At 41.6% G+C, this 18,684-nt stretch overlaps 2 protein-coding genes across 2 annotated transcripts; one reads left to right on the top strand and one right to left on the bottom strand.

The window, feature by feature from the left end:
- Window positions 1-3,204: 3,204 nt before the first annotated feature.
- LOC542007 (SSRP1 protein) lies at window positions 3,205-9,930 on the top strand. Its single transcript, NM_001347364.2, has 16 exons — window positions 3,205-3,405; window positions 4,481-4,666; window positions 5,392-5,497; window positions 5,577-5,713; window positions 5,868-5,951; window positions 6,035-6,126; window positions 6,204-6,312; window positions 6,412-6,498; window positions 6,611-6,703; window positions 7,869-8,066; window positions 8,141-8,292; window positions 8,377-8,530; window positions 8,596-8,694; window positions 8,783-8,950; window positions 9,146-9,224; window positions 9,361-9,930. Exons 1-16 carry the CDS (start codon window positions 3,352-3,354, stop codon window positions 9,480-9,482), a joined length of 1,920 nt encoding a protein of 639 aa, NP_001334293.1. The 5' UTR covers window positions 3,205-3,351; the 3' UTR covers window positions 9,483-9,930.
- Window positions 9,931-11,304: 1,374 nt separating this feature from the next.
- Window positions 11,305-17,510, bottom strand: LOC100285944 (glutaminyl-tRNA synthetase). Its single transcript, NM_001158833.2, has 22 exons — window positions 17,187-17,510; window positions 16,535-16,582; window positions 16,377-16,448; window positions 16,143-16,242; window positions 15,747-15,842; window positions 15,500-15,561; window positions 15,318-15,419; window positions 15,140-15,232; window positions 14,851-15,003; window positions 14,712-14,767; window positions 14,220-14,397; window positions 13,880-14,077; window positions 13,706-13,804; window positions 13,488-13,619; window positions 13,237-13,373; window positions 13,029-13,128; window positions 12,850-12,945; window positions 12,602-12,702; window positions 12,402-12,507; window positions 12,214-12,303; window positions 11,990-12,119; window positions 11,305-11,897 (listed from the first exon to the last, which is right to left on the bottom strand). The coding sequence occupies exons 1-22, from the start codon at window positions 17,328-17,330 to the stop codon at window positions 11,800-11,802; spliced, it is 2,391 nt and encodes a 796-aa protein (NP_001152305.1). The 5' UTR covers window positions 17,331-17,510; the 3' UTR covers window positions 11,305-11,799.
- Window positions 17,511-18,684: the final 1,174 nt, after the last annotated feature.

Genomic DNA, 18,684 nt, shown 5'->3' with positions numbered 1-18,684 from the left:
ACGTAAGTCGCTACTGACCGGCCATGAATTCTTGTGCGCTGGAATGACGACCATTGTTTTTGTTGTGTGAGTGTCCTCGAACAAGATGTATGTAGAGGAGTAGCACATCCGGTGGTGCAACGACCAGGTGTACTACCTCGCTGATGAGCCCGGGGTGCACTTCATTTGGCAGCCCAGCCAAGAGTGATCGGTACTCACCATATCGCGTGCGTTCGACGACTATTATATCAAGGATTGTGGCGTCATCTCGACACCGGAGGTGAGCAGAGGTGGACCGACAACAATGACCACTCGCCATCGTCGGGGTACCTTTTGTGACGGTCTGCCTTTAATTCTCTTCGCAAACACACACTTGCATTTTTTGTTTAAGCAAGCGTGTATGGTGGTGCGTGCCTGATGACTAACGATGTACGACGGAACTTCTACCGGCAGGTGTGGCACGTGCTCTCCAATAATGAGACCATACAAATCATGACATATATCGAAGTCTGCATGATACTGATGGTTGCAATGTAGTAGTGAAACAACTAAATTAAAATAACAAAATTTATGTATGGCTAGGATCACAAATACATTATGAAATATTTTCTTATAACAATATAAGACACATTTTGTATATAAGTTATCATGGTATTATATGTTCCCGTTGCAACGCACGAGTACTGACCTAGTATATAGAAGAATCTCTTAGAAGAATGTATTTAGATATGAATATGAATATTAAATATGAATAAGGTATATAGGAGTGAGATTCATCGATTAAGCACGCTAGGCAAGCGTGCACGCCTCACTTATTGGGCTAGTTTGAATTCTCATTTTTTTTTCTTAGGATCTCTCTATTTTCCTAACATGAAAATCTCTGCGAGTATGATTTGAATGAGATATTTAGGGTGTGTTTGGTTTGAGGAATCACTACATCCTAAATGTGGTGGTGCATCATGAGTCCATTCCTCAAATTTGGTGGGATGACCTCATTCTTCATATTAGTACTAACTAAATAACTATAAGGAATGAGGTGATGATGGATCAACTCAATCCATTCCACAAACCAAACAAAAAAAGTGAGGAGTGTGAAGACGATGGACTAGCTCATTCCTCAAACCAAACAGCTTATTAATTATTTGTAGAAGGAAAATCTCTGCGAGTATGATTTGAATGAGATATTTAATTATTTGTGGAATGATTCCCTCCATGGGTTTATCGTCTGTCCGGGTGTAGGGATGGTAATTTAACTTGTAAACCTGAAACCCGACAGTGTGAATACGAGTGAAGATTTTGACCCACGAGTGTGACCCATATTCAACACGATGTTTTGCAGGTATAGGAGCGAGTTTCTATTTCACCCGTGGGTGGTCTATACCCGACCCAAAATTTATTCCATTATTTATTTTACACATAAACGACTAAGATACAATTGTAATTATTTTGAATAAATAACTCGGCTAATGATTTATAAAATGTTTTGTTGCTACGTAAGGTGAGAAGTTTTAAAATTCATATATATATATATAACTTAATTATTAATGGTAATTAATTATTTATAGCTAAATTATTGTTTATAAGTGTTTAATGAGTAAAAACTCATTGGTGATCTGAAACACACTCGAAAAGCCGACATGTTCAGATATAAGTATGGAATGATATTCGTGAGTGCGGTCATGAATAGTGCTGCGAATATGGGTTGGGATTTTTAGGCCAGCACGAGCACGGCCTGAAAATAGAAGCCCAAAGCATGGTTCGACACGAAATAATATGGGTCGGGCTAGCACGGCCCGAAGGCGGACCTGGACCGGGCCTCAAATTCCGGCCCGTCAGGCCCCCGACACGACCCAATTAAGCCCAATCTGTCTAATTTCTTTAATTTAATAAGATATCGAATTTATATTGTTGCTATATTGGGAGTTTATGTGGTTAAATGATGCTAGAATTGTTTAATATCTTTAATTTAGTAAGTTGTGGACTTTATATGCTTGTAATATTTTATTTTTATGTGGTCAAATATACAGGTCGGGCTTGGACCGGTACGGCCCAACGAAGGCACGACGTGGTTTAGGGCCGGGCTGGGCTGGGCCACTGTTTTTATAATTCAGGCTAACACGGCACGACCCTAAAGTTTTTGGGCTTTTCGGGCCCGAGCCTGTTTGGCACGAAGCACAATGGGCTTGGGCCGGGCCGGTCCAATTCCCAGCACTAGTCATGAACGAGCCTTTGTACCCGACTTCGGGCCGCTCGGCCCGACCCAAAAAGGCCCGACACGTTTAATTTCGGGCCGGCCCGACCCAGTATTAATTTCGGGCCGTGTCGTGCCGGCCCACGGGCCGACCCCTCGACCCACGACCTGACCTGTATTAAGCTAAACGTGCCGGGCTTTAAACGGGCGGCCCGAAAATAGTAAAGGCCCGAAATACAAAAATAGCCCGAAATACACATTTGGATCCGAAATAAAAAAATCGAGCCCAGAATACAGGGGCGCGCGCAGGCTCCGCCGCTCCGGTCGCGCTCGGGCAGTCGCGCAGGGGCGGCTCCGGTCTCCGGACGGCGGTCGCGCGCAGGGGCGGCTCCGCGGCAGGGGCGGCTCTGCGGTAGGTGCGCACGGTCGCGCTCGGCTCCACGGCAGGGGCGGCTCTGCGGCCGGCCGGGCAGGTCGCGCTCTGGTCGCCGAGTCGCTTGCAGTTCGTCGGCCGGGAGTGAGAGAGACAGGAGGGAGAGACGGCGGCCGCCTGCCGGACACGGAGAGACAAAGACGGACTTCGAGAGATTTAGGGTTTCTACTTACTGGGCGGCTGGGCGCAAGACATAAACGGATAAATGGGCCTCGCCTTCGCTGTCCCATGCGTGACAAGGACTATGCGGGCGTGAAATTATTTTGGGCCTTTTCGTGCCTGTTACCGGGCCATTTCGGGTCTGCTTAAACGGGCCGGGCTCGTGCCCGCCCGTGGGTCTCGGCCTCGGCCCAAACACGGCCCGATGCATCGTGCTGAGTTTGGGCCGAGCTTTTTTTTTTCGTGCTTCGTGCCCGCCCATTAAGCCCGGCCTAAATGTACACATATACATAAACCCGATCCAATCCGTTGTCATCTTAGCTCGGCGGGGACGCCGTGCGTACTGGGCGGCTTTTGACAGTGACAGATGGGACCCACACGTCGGTGAGATGGCGACCAATTTCGCTGTGGCTCTATATGACAAAAACCCTCGCTGCGCCGCGCGCTCCCCTCTACCGCCTCCGCACCGCAGAGCCGCAGCCAAGCAAGCTGCGCCCCTGGACTTGGCCTCACCGGTGAAGCGGAGCTTGAGGATAGGCGGTGCTCGGGAGATACCAAGCGGTCGGCCGCAGGCGCCACGTCGGCGGAGATGACGGACGGTCACCACTTCAACAACATCCTCCTCGGAGGGCGCGGCGGCACAGTAAGCTCATCAGCCGCCGTCGCTTGGTCGATTCTAGTTTTTTTTTTCTTTACAAAATAGGATATAGCAGATGACATCTTGGCTGGCGAACTTCTAATAAGCTAGCGATTTTAACTGGTTAGCCCATTTATTCCCGACGATTTGCTGCGTCCGACTATTGGTCGGCTTTTAGGGTTTGCGTTGCATTTCAGGCCAAATTTTGCTTGCTTTTGTTTTCCTGATCCATTTGGTTGGCTCAGGTGCTTGGTTGGGGCATTTTTCTCACCCTGGCTTGTTGGATTTCGCTGTTGTGGCTTGGGTTTGGCTAATTTGCGGCGAAACCCTAGATTCTATGGTGGGTTGGGGGGTTAGAGTTTTTTCTAGGCCTGACAGCTGCAGAATACAAGGACGTCTACATCTACTGGGTAGGAAATTGCAAATCTCTTCTCTGGTTTTGAAGCTTACAAGAAGAATATAATACATTACAACAGGATGCCTTTGTAGCCCCTTCTCTGTACGGCAGGGAAAAAAGCACTCTTTGTGCCTATCAAATTATTGTGTTTCCATTGATGCAGAATTAACATTCGCCATGTTATCGATATATTTTTTGCGTGCTTACCTTGATATATAAAACAATGCTGGCCCTAATCTAGATCCTATAAGACATGGAACACTCTCACAACTCATGCATTGAAAGATGATCTAGTAATAATTTTATCTGACGCCTGACCATCTTTGTTATACCTATACTTATGAATCCTGAGACTAAATGTTATGCATCCCTTACATTTAAGATCTATTACTGTTTCTGCCCCTGTGTTTGGCTGTTTGCTGCTCTTGAATGGTATAGGATTCATTACTTTTTATGAACTTCTAAAATGTTGACTAGGGATGCAAGTGGGTAACTAATGGTGTTTTCAGGTCAGCTAACTAATTACTGTCAAATGCCATTCTATTTCATTTTTTCACTCCCTCAAACTATGGAAATTCCATTCTAGTTCATTGATCAATTTTTTGGTTCGACCCGATGACCCAAAATAGTTTAAACTTGCATCCCTGATATTGGCATACTGTCATGAACCTTGCACCTATGCAGAACCCTGGTCAGTTTAAAGTGCATTCTGGTGGACTTGCATGGAAGAGACAAGGTGGAGGAAAGACCATTGAGATCGACAAAGCTGATGTAACTGCAGTTACTTGGATGAAAGTCCCCAGAGCATATCAGCTTGGAGTCAGGATTAAGGCTGGCCTGTTCTACAGATTTATTGGCTTCCGTGAACAGGTTTCGTCGTCCCCCCTCCTCCTCCTAATATTATGTAGTTTATTAATGTTGTTGATATTTGAAATAAAGGGGCTGCTGCATCTGGAGAATCATGCATTTAGAACACTCTTGAATCTGGATACATTTCTCAGTAAAATTAGAATATATTTGTAGTACCACTAGTTCTGTCTAGTTTTCTTAGATTTTTGTCATTCCACATTACTGACCAGATTTTCTATCTTAATATGGCATATGATTTGAATATCTCTTTAATATGAGTTAGATCATGGAAAAGGAGAATGCTTAGTTTGCCCAAGTTACTCTGCTGTGAGACTCAGTTTCTGACTTGCTATATGTGGTGCCTTATTTTGGTATATATTTTTCACGTGTCGATTAAACCTTGAACAGTTCCATCTTTATATCCACTAAAGCAAAATCTTCTTGTTCAACTTCAAATTAAGGTGAACAATTACTATAGTCTTTCATGCCACTTGGATTGCCTGTCCTAAACAAGTCTTGCAGAATATGCTGTCTTTTGTACATATACTATATGTATGCAGTGTTATTCAAAGATGGAAAATTTAAAATTCGATTATCAGATTTTCTTTGGATTTGATTGTCTTGCAATATTGTCAGTCATTTCTGAAAATACGCTTTTACTTGTCAGTGAAGATGAATGGTGAGGTTAATATATTTCTCTTATTGTTGACTGACAAAAATATTTGATCTTGTTCTTTCTTGCATAGGATGTAAGCAACTTGACCAACTTCATACAAAAGAATATGGGTGTCACACCAGATGAAAAACAGCTTTCTGTTAGTGGCCAGAATTGGGGAGGGATTGATATAGATGGTAATTTGGGCGACTTTTTATTTATTATTTTAAAATATGTTAAGTTTGACTTCAATGTTTGTTACTCTTGCCTCTGTAGGAAACATGCTAACCTTTATGGTTGGTTCAAAGCAAGCATTTGAGGTGTCCCTACCAGATGTTGCACAAACCCAGATGCAAGGAAAAACAGATGTTCTCTTAGAGCTTCATGTTGATGATACTACTGGAGCCAATGAGGTTTGTAGTGTGCAGTTGTTGTAGCAGATCCACTCATATTTTCGGCATTGCCATCCAATACTATATTGTCCGTGTTGTGTTTACTGTCATTACTTGGTCATCATCTATGCATCTTCAAGCACTGTGCTAACATTTTAATCTCTCATGGTTGTAGAAAGACTCCCTCATGGATTTGAGTTTTCATGTGCCTACTTCGAATACTCAGTTTGTTGGGGATGAGAGTCGCCCTCCGGCTCATGTAAGCTTACTCAATAAGCACTGTAAATGAAGTGCATTGAAGTTGCAAAATACTAACTAATGAAAACCTATCTATTTCTGTAGATTTTATGGGAGACCATATTGAAATTTGCTGATGTTGGTTCTTCTGAAGAACCAGTTGTCACATTTGAAGGAATTGCGATCCTTACACCAAGGTGGATAACCATCTACTTAATGAGAAATACAAAACTGTTGAGCTTAAAAGGCTGAACTTTTTTTTTTTGCAACACAGAGGACGTTATAGTGTTGAACTTCATCTGTCATTTCTGCGACTCCAAGGACAAGCTAACGATTTTAAAATCCAATACAGCAGTATTGTTCGCCTCTTTCTTTTGCCGAAGGTTCTGTTCTTGTATCCTATGTTGAGATGTGCTTTATTGTTGTACATAGTATTATATTGTGACATGTAACTAAACTCATTGCATGGTTGACCTTTGCAGTCAAACAATCCTCATACATTTGTTGTTATCACTCTTGATCCACCAATCCGTAAAGGACAAACATTGTATCCTCACATTGTTATTCAGGTATTGCACTGCAATTTTTTCATGATGTTTAGTTGGTTATAGTCATATTATCACTTGATTACAGGAATTGTTTTGAATAGATAGAGTAATGTGTTCTCTTGTCTCTTAATAGTTTGAGACAGAGGCAGTAGTGGAAAGAGATCTGGCATTGAGTAAAGAACTGTTGGTTGAAAAATACAAGGACAGGCTTGAGGAATCTTACAAGGTGATATTTCTTAGTATGAAAGAATACTGTTTACATATTTACTTGATCTATTCCAGTTGAAGTCTGAATCCTAGCTTCTAAAAAAAAGTTATAAAATGACACATGTCAAACAAATTTCTGAGTATGGCGAACTCCATCTCAAGCATTGTATATCCTGTTGAGAGATATCGTAGTCACCTGGCCTTTTCCATTAGCATATTGCATTTTGCCTTCTATGATTTCTTGATAAATGTGCTATGTTTTGCCAAACATATTTTGGATTTCAAGCTGATACACGATGTTTGGCTGAGCAAACACTTAGGGCCTGTTTGGTTTGTGGCTAAATGTGCCACACTTTGCCTAAGGTTAGTCGTTCGAATTGAATAACTAACCTCAGGCAGAAAAGTTAGGCAAATTGTGGCAACTGAGGTAGTGAACCAAACAGGCCTTTAATTTCTCTTTTTTCATATGTATCCTATTCAAATCTGCAGATACTTCACTATAACCTGGACAGTGACAGTGAGAATTCCTTTAATATTTTCCACCCATCTTCTGATGTCAAGGGCCTGTGCCATGGTGCACTGTCTCCTTAATTCCATGACCGTCATTCTCCATTATATATTTCCATAACTTGAGAAAAGAACTATTTTAATATCCACTACTCTCCATATCGAGATAGTTGATCTAATTTATTAGGACTTTTAATATTAAAATAGGTATATTGAGGAGCTGAATACTAATTATCCCAAGTGTTCTTTTATGATCTGAATTTGTTGGGCATTATGAAAGGCAGTATCAGTTGGGATAAATTGTAATGTTCTGCCTTTCCTTGCAGAAGGCTAAACTATAATATTTTAGATACATTGTTTATTGGGGTAGTATGTGCTGCTATAATTGTACAAAAAAGATTGAACATTGATAGTCTGAATTTATGTGCTTTTTAAGTCAATACATGTGCTGATTTTATATAATATTGCATGCTTTTGGTGGTAATTTACTGGGTGACTTTTTTCTTCTTCTACATAGTCAATTACTGGCTGGTGTTTGCAAGTATGAAGATCTAGAGCTCAAGTTTTAGAAATCCTTGAATTTTCCATTTAGCCAATCTTCTATTTATTGGACTATATGAGTAGCTACACTTTGCTAAAGTATTTTTTTTCTTACACTGATTTCAATAAATCCATAGGGTCTAATACATGAGGTATTTACCAAAGTCCTTCGTGGTCTATCTGGTGCTAAAGTCACAAGGCCAGGTTCTTTCAGAAGTTGCCAAGATGGATATGCAGTTAAATCATCTCTCAAAGCTGAAGATGGACTGTTGTATCCACTGGAAAAGGGTTTCTTCTTCCTGCCAAAGCCACCTACACTCATTCTTCATGAGGAGGTACTAGTTTATATTTGTGGTAGGAACTCTGTGTCCATTTGTAGTAACCGCTGTTTATTCCATTCTCAATGCAGATTGAGTTTGTTGAGTTTGAACGTCATGGTGCTGGGGGTGCCAGTATATCATCTCACTATTTTGACCTCCTTGTCAAACTGAAAAATGACCAAGAGCATCTCTTCAGAAACATTCAAAGGAATGAATACCACAACCTCTTCAATTTCATCAAGTATGTCCCTTTAGTTGCCTTTATCGTCTTTCATGTTACATAGAAACTTAAGTTTACCTTCCTTACTTTTGACATTCTTATTAGTGGAAAGAACATTAAAATAATGAACCTTGGAGGAGATGGTCAAGGTGCAAGTGGTGTAGTTACAGATGTTCTACGAGACACTGATGATGATGCTGTTGATCCACATCTAGAGCGTATTAAGAATCAGGCCGGGGATGAGGAAAGCGATGAAGAGGTATGCTGCCTTGTTAATCTTATTACTGAGGCATTCTGTATACTTATTATTTATCTTCATGTTAGGATGAAGATTTCGTTGCAGACAAGGATGATAGTGGATCTCCTACTGATGACTCAGGTGATGAGGAATCAGATGCTAGTGATAGTGGTGGTGAAAAGGAGGTATTTTAAAATTTTATTGTTGTTATAGACCTGTAGGCTGTAGCAAGCCTGAAGCCGTGATGTGATGCGCAGTTATTTTTCTCCACAGAAATCATCCAAGAAGGAAGCAAGCAGTTCAAAGCCAGTTCAGAAAAGAAAGCATAAGGGCAGGGATGACGAAGGACAAGAGAAGAAAAAGCCAAAGAAGAAAAAAGATCCGAATGCTCCGAAACGAGCCATGACCCCGTTCATGTATTTCTCAATGGCTGAGCGAGGAGTAAGTTCCTTTGGTGAATAGTTTCCATCTTATTAGGTTGCACATAACTTTTATCAAGGATGACACAATTGAGCTTGAAATATCTTTGGTCATAAGATATTTGTGACACTGAGGGTAGAAATTACCTTCCCACACTAGATGGTAGTAACTATCTGATATTGAACAGAAGTTTAAAAGTTTATTTCCATGGTGCAGAACATGAAGAGCAGCAACCCAGATTTGCCTACGACTGAGATCGCAAAGAAGCTTGGGGAGATGTGGCAAAAGATGTCAGGTAAGATTCCGGATCGTTCTCAGCTATATGAGTAATAGCACCAGTGCTGCCAGGCAAATTTTGCAATGCTTTGTCATGTTTACAGCTAAAATAAAAGCTTTGTGCTTACGGTTTTTACGTCCCTTGCCATGAGCAGGCGAAGAGAAACAGCCTTACATCCAGCAGGCCCAGGTCGACAAGAAACGTTATGAAAAAGAATCCGCTGTCTATCGCGGTGAAGCTACAGTCGATGTGGATTCTGGGAACGAGTCTGACTAGAGATCCAAGCTCTTGGGCTGGCATGGTGGCACGGGATGAAAGTCTAGTGCCATGTGTGCTATTGTTATGTCAGCAACCGTTGCCTCCAACATTGCTGACAGTAAAGAGAGTTTCTCTCGCAGCTTACCTCTGCAGGGCAAAAGAATGTACGAGTGTAGTCTAGTGATTTTGTGTAAAACAACCAACATACGTGGTTTTCTGAGAGATGGTAAGACGTCAGTTTAACTGTTGTCGATTGGCTGTTTTGCCTCCTCTCGTTGGTCAGATACTCATCCAAAGTTAAGAGATGCCCACCTCAAGGCAGGCGTTCCGGTCCTCGCCGCGCCTAGGTTTGGTTTCGACCTCGGTGTGCAGTAGCATGGTGGTGCAGTCCAATACTGGTCGGTAGTACCGACTAGTATGCTAAAGAAGAACTGGTCGGTATTGGTCGGTTTGACCGTTGGTTGCCATTAATTAGTTCGCGAAGTTTTCATCATTTAAAGTAAAAAAAGACAGAAAATCTAATGAAAATCTAATCCACCCACCCTACATAGAGGTGTTTAGGCTCATTCACACCTGTCACTCTCCAATTTACTCGGCTTTCTTCATATTGTAGTCTCACTCAACTTTAATATGGACCTGGTGTGAAGTCCGAACTTTGAAACATTCACCGACTTGTTTATGAGTAATCTCTATAACTTATCAAAACCCTGCTATTATGGGGCAGATTTTCTTCGAAGGTTTCTCTCGTACATCCTCGAGACGATGTTCTTGGTTGTCACTATTCTCTGAGACCACAACTTCTGTTTTCATACACACAGTTTTCTCCGTATCCCTACCGATCATGTGTGAATGCTCCTCCTGCCAATAAAAATCCTATTAGCGACGCTCCTCCTCAATATTTCACTTATTCAAATCCTCCTTCATACCCATACTGATATATGTCCATCCTTATGAATCGTATTGTGCTCCATATGGTGTTTCTCCCCTGTTTAGTGCCTCTCCCTAGTATGATGCTTGTGTCCTCCATTTATTCCTCTTGCAGGCACGATAGTGTTCCCAAAGAGCCACAACGATGTAGCTTCAAACCAATATGTTTACTCCGATGCTTTTTAATTTCAATGACGCCAAAGACAAAGGATGAAAGTCTGATAAACATATTTTTTCATATAAATTTAACATAATTTTTATATTGACAATAGTTTTTGAGTTTATAAATTTATAGGTCCACACCTGGCTACTAAGCTTCGTGGACCTTGTTGATAACAATGGTAGAAATGACCGGCCTTAATAACAAGTAACTATGATTCTGCCATGGAAGCTTATCGTCAATGTATCCTCAAGCAGCTGAAAGATCAGTAGTCGAATAATCGAAAGATCATCCTATTCAATAGCATCTACAACTGCTTGTACACGAGATGATACTATAATGATCGAAGTTGCCAAGAGATTCTGCAACAAGCCCGATAAGACCAACTTCAAGATGGAGAATGTCCATCAGAGTAAGTCATTTCAAATTTCTTCCATTTCAGAAGTCATTTTAAATTTCCGCAAAATTTCTTCCTCCATTTCAGTTTATGAGCCATTTCAATTTTTTAGAGTTAAAACATCTCGAGTTTGACCAAACTTATTTGATGAAATAATAGCATTTATAACATTAAAACATAGCACTAGATTCTTCTTAATTATATCTTTATAGTATACTTCAATTATGTTTTTATAATATTTTTATACTATATCTATTTTATGTTATAAATATTTGTTCTTTATAATTTTGATAAATCTTCGTTTTCTTTATAATTTTAATAGACTTGTGATGTGACTCTCCAAGGAAATCAAAATGGCTTATAATTTGAAAATTAAAGGGAGTAGTATCACAGTAAGGATTTGCAAAAAAAAGAGGACGCAGGGGAAAACAGAACTCCCATCACAATAGTATGACATCAAACAGAATGGGAATCGGGACACTAACACTAGGCGTACCCAGTGCTGTAGGCTTCCCGCACTGTGCGGGGTCTTGGGAATTGTATCTTTAAGCGCCAAGCCTTACCCGCATAATATGCAGAGGCTGGGGCTCGAACCCGGGACCTTTCGGTTACAGACGGTAGAATCGGGACACTAACACTATCATACAAAATCTGATTCGAAGTAAACAAGGGGTACAAATGAACACATCACCAAAACTGAGGGCACCAGATTAAAAAACCCTAAATTTTATAAAGAGTAAGGCCTTTAAACTGTTCTGTATTAGACGACCATTTTCTTCACAAACTGTATAGTTCAGGTGCGCCTCTGCAACCGATCAAAACCAGCGCCCTCCCTAAATTACACTGAACAGTCACTTGGGTCCAGCTTTCCCGAACGAATCACGGAGGGTAACAGTTCTGTTGAACACGAGTTTCTCAGGTGTGGAGTCAGTATCCACGGCGAAGTAACCTAGAATCCACATCAAAGTAGGACAATTAGTTGAGTTGTGAAAACCCATTGAATGACGTAATATATAGAGAATTCTCTAGCTCTGAAATTACCAAGCCGCTCAAACTGGAACTTGTCACCCAGAACCGCAGTGGCAAGTGATGGTACAGCATAAGCATCCTTTATCACCTCTTTCGAGTGTGGGTTAAGATCGCCAAGCCAATCTTCCAATTCAGCAGGATTCTGTATAGCGAGAGACCGAGATGTTAGTAAGCTGACTTTTAGCGGAGCAAGCCCTTCAAACGGCAGTAAGATACTAAGGGGCACAATACCATACCTCTGACATGAACAATTTCTCGAATAATCTTACTTCCACCTTCAATGGCTCTACACCAGGTGCTGGCTCAGCAATCCAGTGAAGAACACCCTGTACAAATCGCAAGCCAAGTAAGCCATCTAGGTTGCACTTTTTTAGTGGATAGCAAATTCAAACCCAGATTTTAAGAAATTTCAGTCATCTGTTACCTTCAGTTTAGAAGTCTTCAAAGGATCATATTCAGCTCGAATTTCAACAATATCATCAGGACTATCACCAGAGATAACATCTGTGCATTTTATGGGGAACGCATACCTAGCAATACAAGGGACCACGGCATGTTACTGTCATATTGAGTAGCTGCAATAGACAGGCAACTAGATTCAGATCAACCTTCTCGAAAAAGTACCTTAGCATGACAGATTTACCAGGGGCTAGCCCATAGTAGTCTTTTGAGTCCTTTAGGCGAAAATCAGTTTTCTCAATGTAGACAGTTCTTGAGAACGGAACCTGCAATAAAAGAAAATTTGATACATCTATTCAGTATGAAGATTTGATGTCCATAGAGTGAACTTATGAAGTCCTTATTGCAGATTTCACACAGCATTTTAAGTTGATGATGTTGTTCTTGTGTTGTACACCGGAAATGAGAGGTACCTTATAGTGGGAGGAAGCATCAGTATCAGAAGCATCAGGCCACATTTTGCCATCAAGGTCTAGTACTTTTCCTTCTTCCAAGTTAGTTATTACCACCTAAAGTTGAACAAGGTAGCACAATGAATGATAGTGTTCTACAAAAGGATGACTTGATCTTGAACAAGAACTTGAAGCCAAACCTTTAGAGGTCGCAAAACAACCATGGTTCGAGGGGCTGTTTTGTTAAGCTCCTCCCTGATGTGATATTCTAGACGATCAACACGAATTAAGCTATTGTCACTGCATAGAAAATAAAAAAATACATCAGCAAAAAGCAGAATAATAGATGATAGAGCATGTATAGATGCAAGTGTTCCATAACAAGTAACAGTAACTATGTATTTCTACCTTCTCGTTATCCCGATTCCACGAATAAAGGAATTTATTGCAGTTGATGATACTCCCCGTCGCCGGAGACCAGCCAGTGTCAACAAGCGGGGATCATCCCACCCATCTACCCACTTCTCTGTCACAAGTCGATTCAACTGCAGCAGAACAACACAAGTTCAAATGAACTATGATATGAAATTATTGATAATACATCATAACATCAAATAGCATAGAATTGATCTCCTCGTTTAACTCAGTAACATATATACCTTTCTTTTAGACATCACAGTATTTGATATGTTTAGCCTCGAATATTCCCACACATATGGTTGATAAAGGCCCAAGGCAACAAGTAGCCAGTAGTATGAAGGGCGACGTATGTCAAACTCAAGTGTGCACAGCTAGCAAATAAGACATAACAGACTTAGTTATTGTTATTGTTAAACCAACTAAAAACTATTTGGAAAAGAAAAAAAGGTGAAATTACCGAATGTGTGATGTTTTCAAGAGAATCCACCATGCAATGAGCGTAGTCATAGCTCGGATAGACACACCACTTGTCGCCAGCATGTGGATGGGGGGTGAACTGTATGTGTATAAACAATTAGTTCTGATGTTATATATCATGAAATTAGATTATCAGTTGAGCACTGTCACTTACTTTTATTCTATATGCTATTAAGTCAGACATATTTTTGTTCTCATTTTGCATATCCTGCTTCATACGGAGAGTTGCTGCACCCTCTGCAATCAACCCACGCCTCATGTCTTCAAATAATTTCAGAGACTCTTCAATTGGCCTACCCCTCCATGGACTATCCATCTTCTTTTCCCTGTATTCCTTGATTTCTTCTGCAGTCTGGTAAATTATATACAAGTCAGCATGCATGCATTTTATTTCTCAAGGACTCAGCGTCAATATTCTTCTTCCCATGATGCCACAGATCTGTGCACTTCAACCACTACTGGAGCAAATAGTGAACAGGTGAGGTGAAATGTACCTGGTGATCCACATATGCTAGCCCTTTCTGTATTAACTCAACGGCATGTTCATACAAAGCTTGGAAATAGTCACTCGTGTATGTTACTTTGTAGGGCTCCCATCCCATCCAATGGACGATTTCCTGAATGTGATCTATGTATTCTTTCTTTTCAGCTTCTGGATTTGTGTCATCAAATCTGTTATTCAAATAAACAAATGGTAAAGAAAAAGAACTGAAGCAATTACAATGTCTTAAAACAAATCAAGCAAAACAAACCACAAGTCTCACAGCAATGTAGGAGTAAATAAATATCATATAAAAAGACAGGCAAAATTTTCAAAGATCTACAACATAAGGTTAGAAGGAAACAAAGATGAAAAGAAAACTCTTCTAATTTATTTTGCACTATAATTGCACAGAAGAGTAACCTAAAGCAGCATTAACAGCCATGAATGCTTGTAGAAATGTATGTTAGTTAGAGCAAACCATTCGCAAATAAAATTGTATTACCTAAGGTAGCAATGGCCATTTCGCTCCTTAGCCAGACCAAAATCAATAAACATAGCCTGTGTGATGAAGCATGTAAGCATATATATCAATTTTAAAATTTTGTGCAAGGAAATGCATTCAAGAAGAAAATTATCAAAACCTTGGCATGACCAATATGAAGATATCCATTAGGTTCTGGTGGAAAACGGGTCATCACTTTTCCTCCAGTTGCTTTAAGATGTTTTTCTAAAATTTCCTTTGTGTTATGCGCTCTCCATATGTTCCCATCACTGAAAAATATTTCTGTATGAACCTAGATCATAAAAAGATATCAGGATCACTGAAGAAAACTTATTATGATGGAAAAACAAACAAATCAATGAACTGGTCAATGTGCCTGAGTGCCAAAACTACGACTTGTATGTCAGAGAATAGTGGAGCAAGCATACCTTGAAGTTTTCCTCTGGTTGGGGAAATATAGTGTACGGGTTCAATTCCTCCTCAGATGGTGGGGCAGCAGTGGCAACTGCAACTTTTTTCTCCTGCATTTTAGGGAAACCATAACTAAGTGGTCCAACAAATCAAACTGCACTACTTTAAACATGAATGGTGCACATGATTGCCAACCTCAACTTTTGCTGGTTTTTCCTTCTTCTTTTTCACTGGTTTTATATTGTCAGCTTCTGTCTTGGGACCTAGGATTTCTGCAAGCCTCTTGTCAATTTCCTCCTGTGCAAGCAGCAGATGTTCAAAACAACTAAAAGACAATTGAAATAAAACAAGTGGTTTGTATAATAATTGCTTTGCACCTTTATCGCCTTAGCATCACCCCAGGGGTGTCTCTTCCTGACCTGTCCGCATAGTGTACCAACTGAAGAAAAGCCAAAAAAGGACAGGGTTAAGGATTAGTCCGATGGTCATTCATCAGGAAATTACTAAACTAAGAATTATGAGTACAGTTGTAAATTTAATAGGATATAGAACAGTAAGCATATGTGGATTTTGGTTCATAAAATTGTTTGCAATTTATCATTCAAGTTGAATTGGAAACCGAACCATTTATGTGATATCGCTGCTCCTTTATAGCTTCCATATTCTCCTCAAGCACATCAGTAACAGTAGATTTAATTTCCTCAATAGAAACAACCACACCTGCAGGCACAGCATTGTGGTAGTCATAAGATGGCCAGGTGATATGGACTGAGGATAAACTGTTAACAAAAGTAGTGTCAGTTTCTTGAGTCATTATTCTCTTAGATCAAGTATTTCAGATGAAACGGGCCGACAGACTAAGAAGTAAGAATAGACTATTTTCTGAGAGCTAGACAGAGACTCTTCCTTGGTATCAGAAGAACAGATAAGCCCAATGACGTATCACAAAATTCTAAGAACGATGCGCGACATAGATTATATTAGAAGCACATTGATACAAGCCATGGAAAGGAAATTTACCTACACCACATGCTTCTTCAAATTTGACCACATCTAGAGAATCAGGACCAGTATTAGTAAGAAATGACAGAGCAGCATCTAGCTGTGCGGGGTTCTTTATCTGCAAAGAGAAAATTTTAATGTTCACACCATCAAGGCAATGAGAAGGTGAAACAAGGAAAACACTTTGTCCGCACCAGCAAAATCAACTCGTAGAAGTCAAGAATGGAGAGGGGTAAAGGGTTAAGGATCTACCTTTGTTGACAAGACATAGCTAATAAGGACAGGACGGTGAACAAGTGCATTAGTTGGGTACTTGGTGGCGACCTGTTTCACACATGAGTAAGTTGAGTTACACAAGAAAAAATCGTCAACTTATACCTTTCTCATGTTCCATTGGTCTAGGTGCTTACTGCATACAGAAGATTGCCGACTGACTTGTCGCATTCCTTTATACCAGCCTGTCGGCAGGCAAACAAGACCAGTTAATCTAACGGGAGGAGGCGGTACATTTTGAAGAGATTGTCAGTGCAACAAAATGTTAAAATAGTAATTTGATCACAGCGAGGCTTAAGCTAGGATAAGTCAGTGGATAAGGGAACAGTAAAAAAACTAGATATATAATGTCTGAATTCCTATGTGACTTCTGAGCAAGCATGAAGCCGATATCAGATGTCGCAGTGACGAAATTAAGCGAGCACGGACAAAATGGAGCTGCAATAGAACGTGTGAACTAGGCAGCAGGCTTGCAGAACGAGGAACCAAAATTGCACGCTACGCTACTGTACGATCTAGTAACGGTCGGAGTTGGGAGGAACTAGATTGTGCAGCAGCCAGCACGGATCCTGGCATCGTATACCATTTACAGGGCGCATCAAACACTTGGGCAGATACTCTGCATCCGGAATTACAACGGCAGATTTCTCTACACCATGTGGCACAGGTTAGCATAACCAAAATCAGACCCCCTCTCCAGAACTCCGCACCAACGCTAGACCCGCCGAGACGCGACCAAAATCAGAGACACCCAGTGCGGCGAGACGCGAGCGGACGGCGAGGGCTCACCTCGGCTATGACGGAGGCGAGGTTGGCGGTGACCTTGGCGTTGACGAGCGCGTTCTCGGCGGTGCGCTGGTCGAGGCCGAGCGCCAGCAGCGCCTCGAGCGGCAGCGCCGGGCCCGCCTTGCTCCCGTCTCCCCCGGTGCCCATCCCCTCCGGCGCCGCCGCGGTAGCAGCAGCAGCAGCAGCCTCTCCCGCTCCCTAGGGGCTAGGGTTTAGGATCCCGGCGGGAGGAAGGGCGCAGTGGAGCGGCGGGGAAGAACAGAGTGGAGGAGCTCGTGAAGAGCAGGGTGGTGTGGTGTGGGTGGTTTGGATTGTTGGATTAAACCCAAGTGAAGAGCACCCAGTGATATATATCGAGGCCCACTTGTACAGGGGGGCCGGGTCCATTAGCGCGTGCGGCGTGCCGGCGTGCGTCAGCGTCACGGCGTGCGACGGATTCCGTCGGCTTCCGCTTTCCGTTTACGTTCGTCTTCGAGCAGACGGAAACTTGAGTTCCAAGATACTGCTGCTACGTTTTTTACATACCACGCGGGACGGGAGTAGCTGACCTTTGCTTCACTTGGCTGCCACGGAAATACGGAATCCATCGGCGCGGAACCGGATTCTAGAATCCATCCACCACACCACGTCGCGAGAATCTCTCGCCTCACGTCACGTCCAGAGTGCTACGGAAGCTGAAAGCGACTGATGGAGCCATGATACTGGTTTTGCTGAAGCGAAAACGTGCTTCGCGTCGGCCAAATTCTCTGGCAGGGCCCATGTAACAATGGGCCAGGATTCCGTTACAACGACCAATCTAATTCTATTATGCTTTTTAGTAATTATCTAGTGTCACGAGATAGCAGAGCCAAGGTCGCTGCAGTGGAGGCTGCCATCGCACAACATAGATCATATACCATTTTCGGGTTTTTTTTATCGTGTTTTAGGTTAAATATGAACAGGCGGACGATAAATATTCGAGAACATTAAAAACAGGCATCGGGCAACAAAACTCCGCAGCAAACGCTATTTGTGTTTTGTGTTATATATAATTACTATACTCGATTAGAGTTAGAGAACACCGTTTCTCTCCACGGCATTTCAGTTATAACTAGTTGAGTGCCCGTGCGTTGCGACGGTGTACAATTTATTCGATAATGTTAGTGCACAACAATTACATGGAAACAAACAACATATATATCAACACCAATATCTGACATATGAGGAGTGGACATGTCAGTCAGTAATAGCAAGTGATTGTTCCCCAGAAGAACGTGAATGGTGAGATTAGGAAGAAGGGATATTGGGGAAGTAATCTTCTATTTCTTAATTGCCAAATGTTCGACACAAGAAATAAAATCGGTCATCCAAAATAGTTGCACAAACTGTGGTTCCATGACTCCATTAGATGAATCAGGTGCATATTCAAGAAATAAAATCAAGGAATGTTCAAGAACAATAGCTAACAGTAAATTTCGAATTGCGGACAAACAATGAACTCTGAAACTTCTAAGATAGCATA

Source organism: Zea mays, chromosome 8 (assembly GCF_902167145.1).
Source record: "Zea mays cultivar B73 chromosome 8, Zm-B73-REFERENCE-NAM-5.0, whole genome shotgun sequence".
NCBI lineage: Eukaryota > Viridiplantae > Streptophyta > Magnoliopsida > Poales > Poaceae > Zea > Zea mays.
Note: the sequence above shows the minus strand (reverse complement) of the source record. Positions and strands in the feature narration are given on the sequence as shown.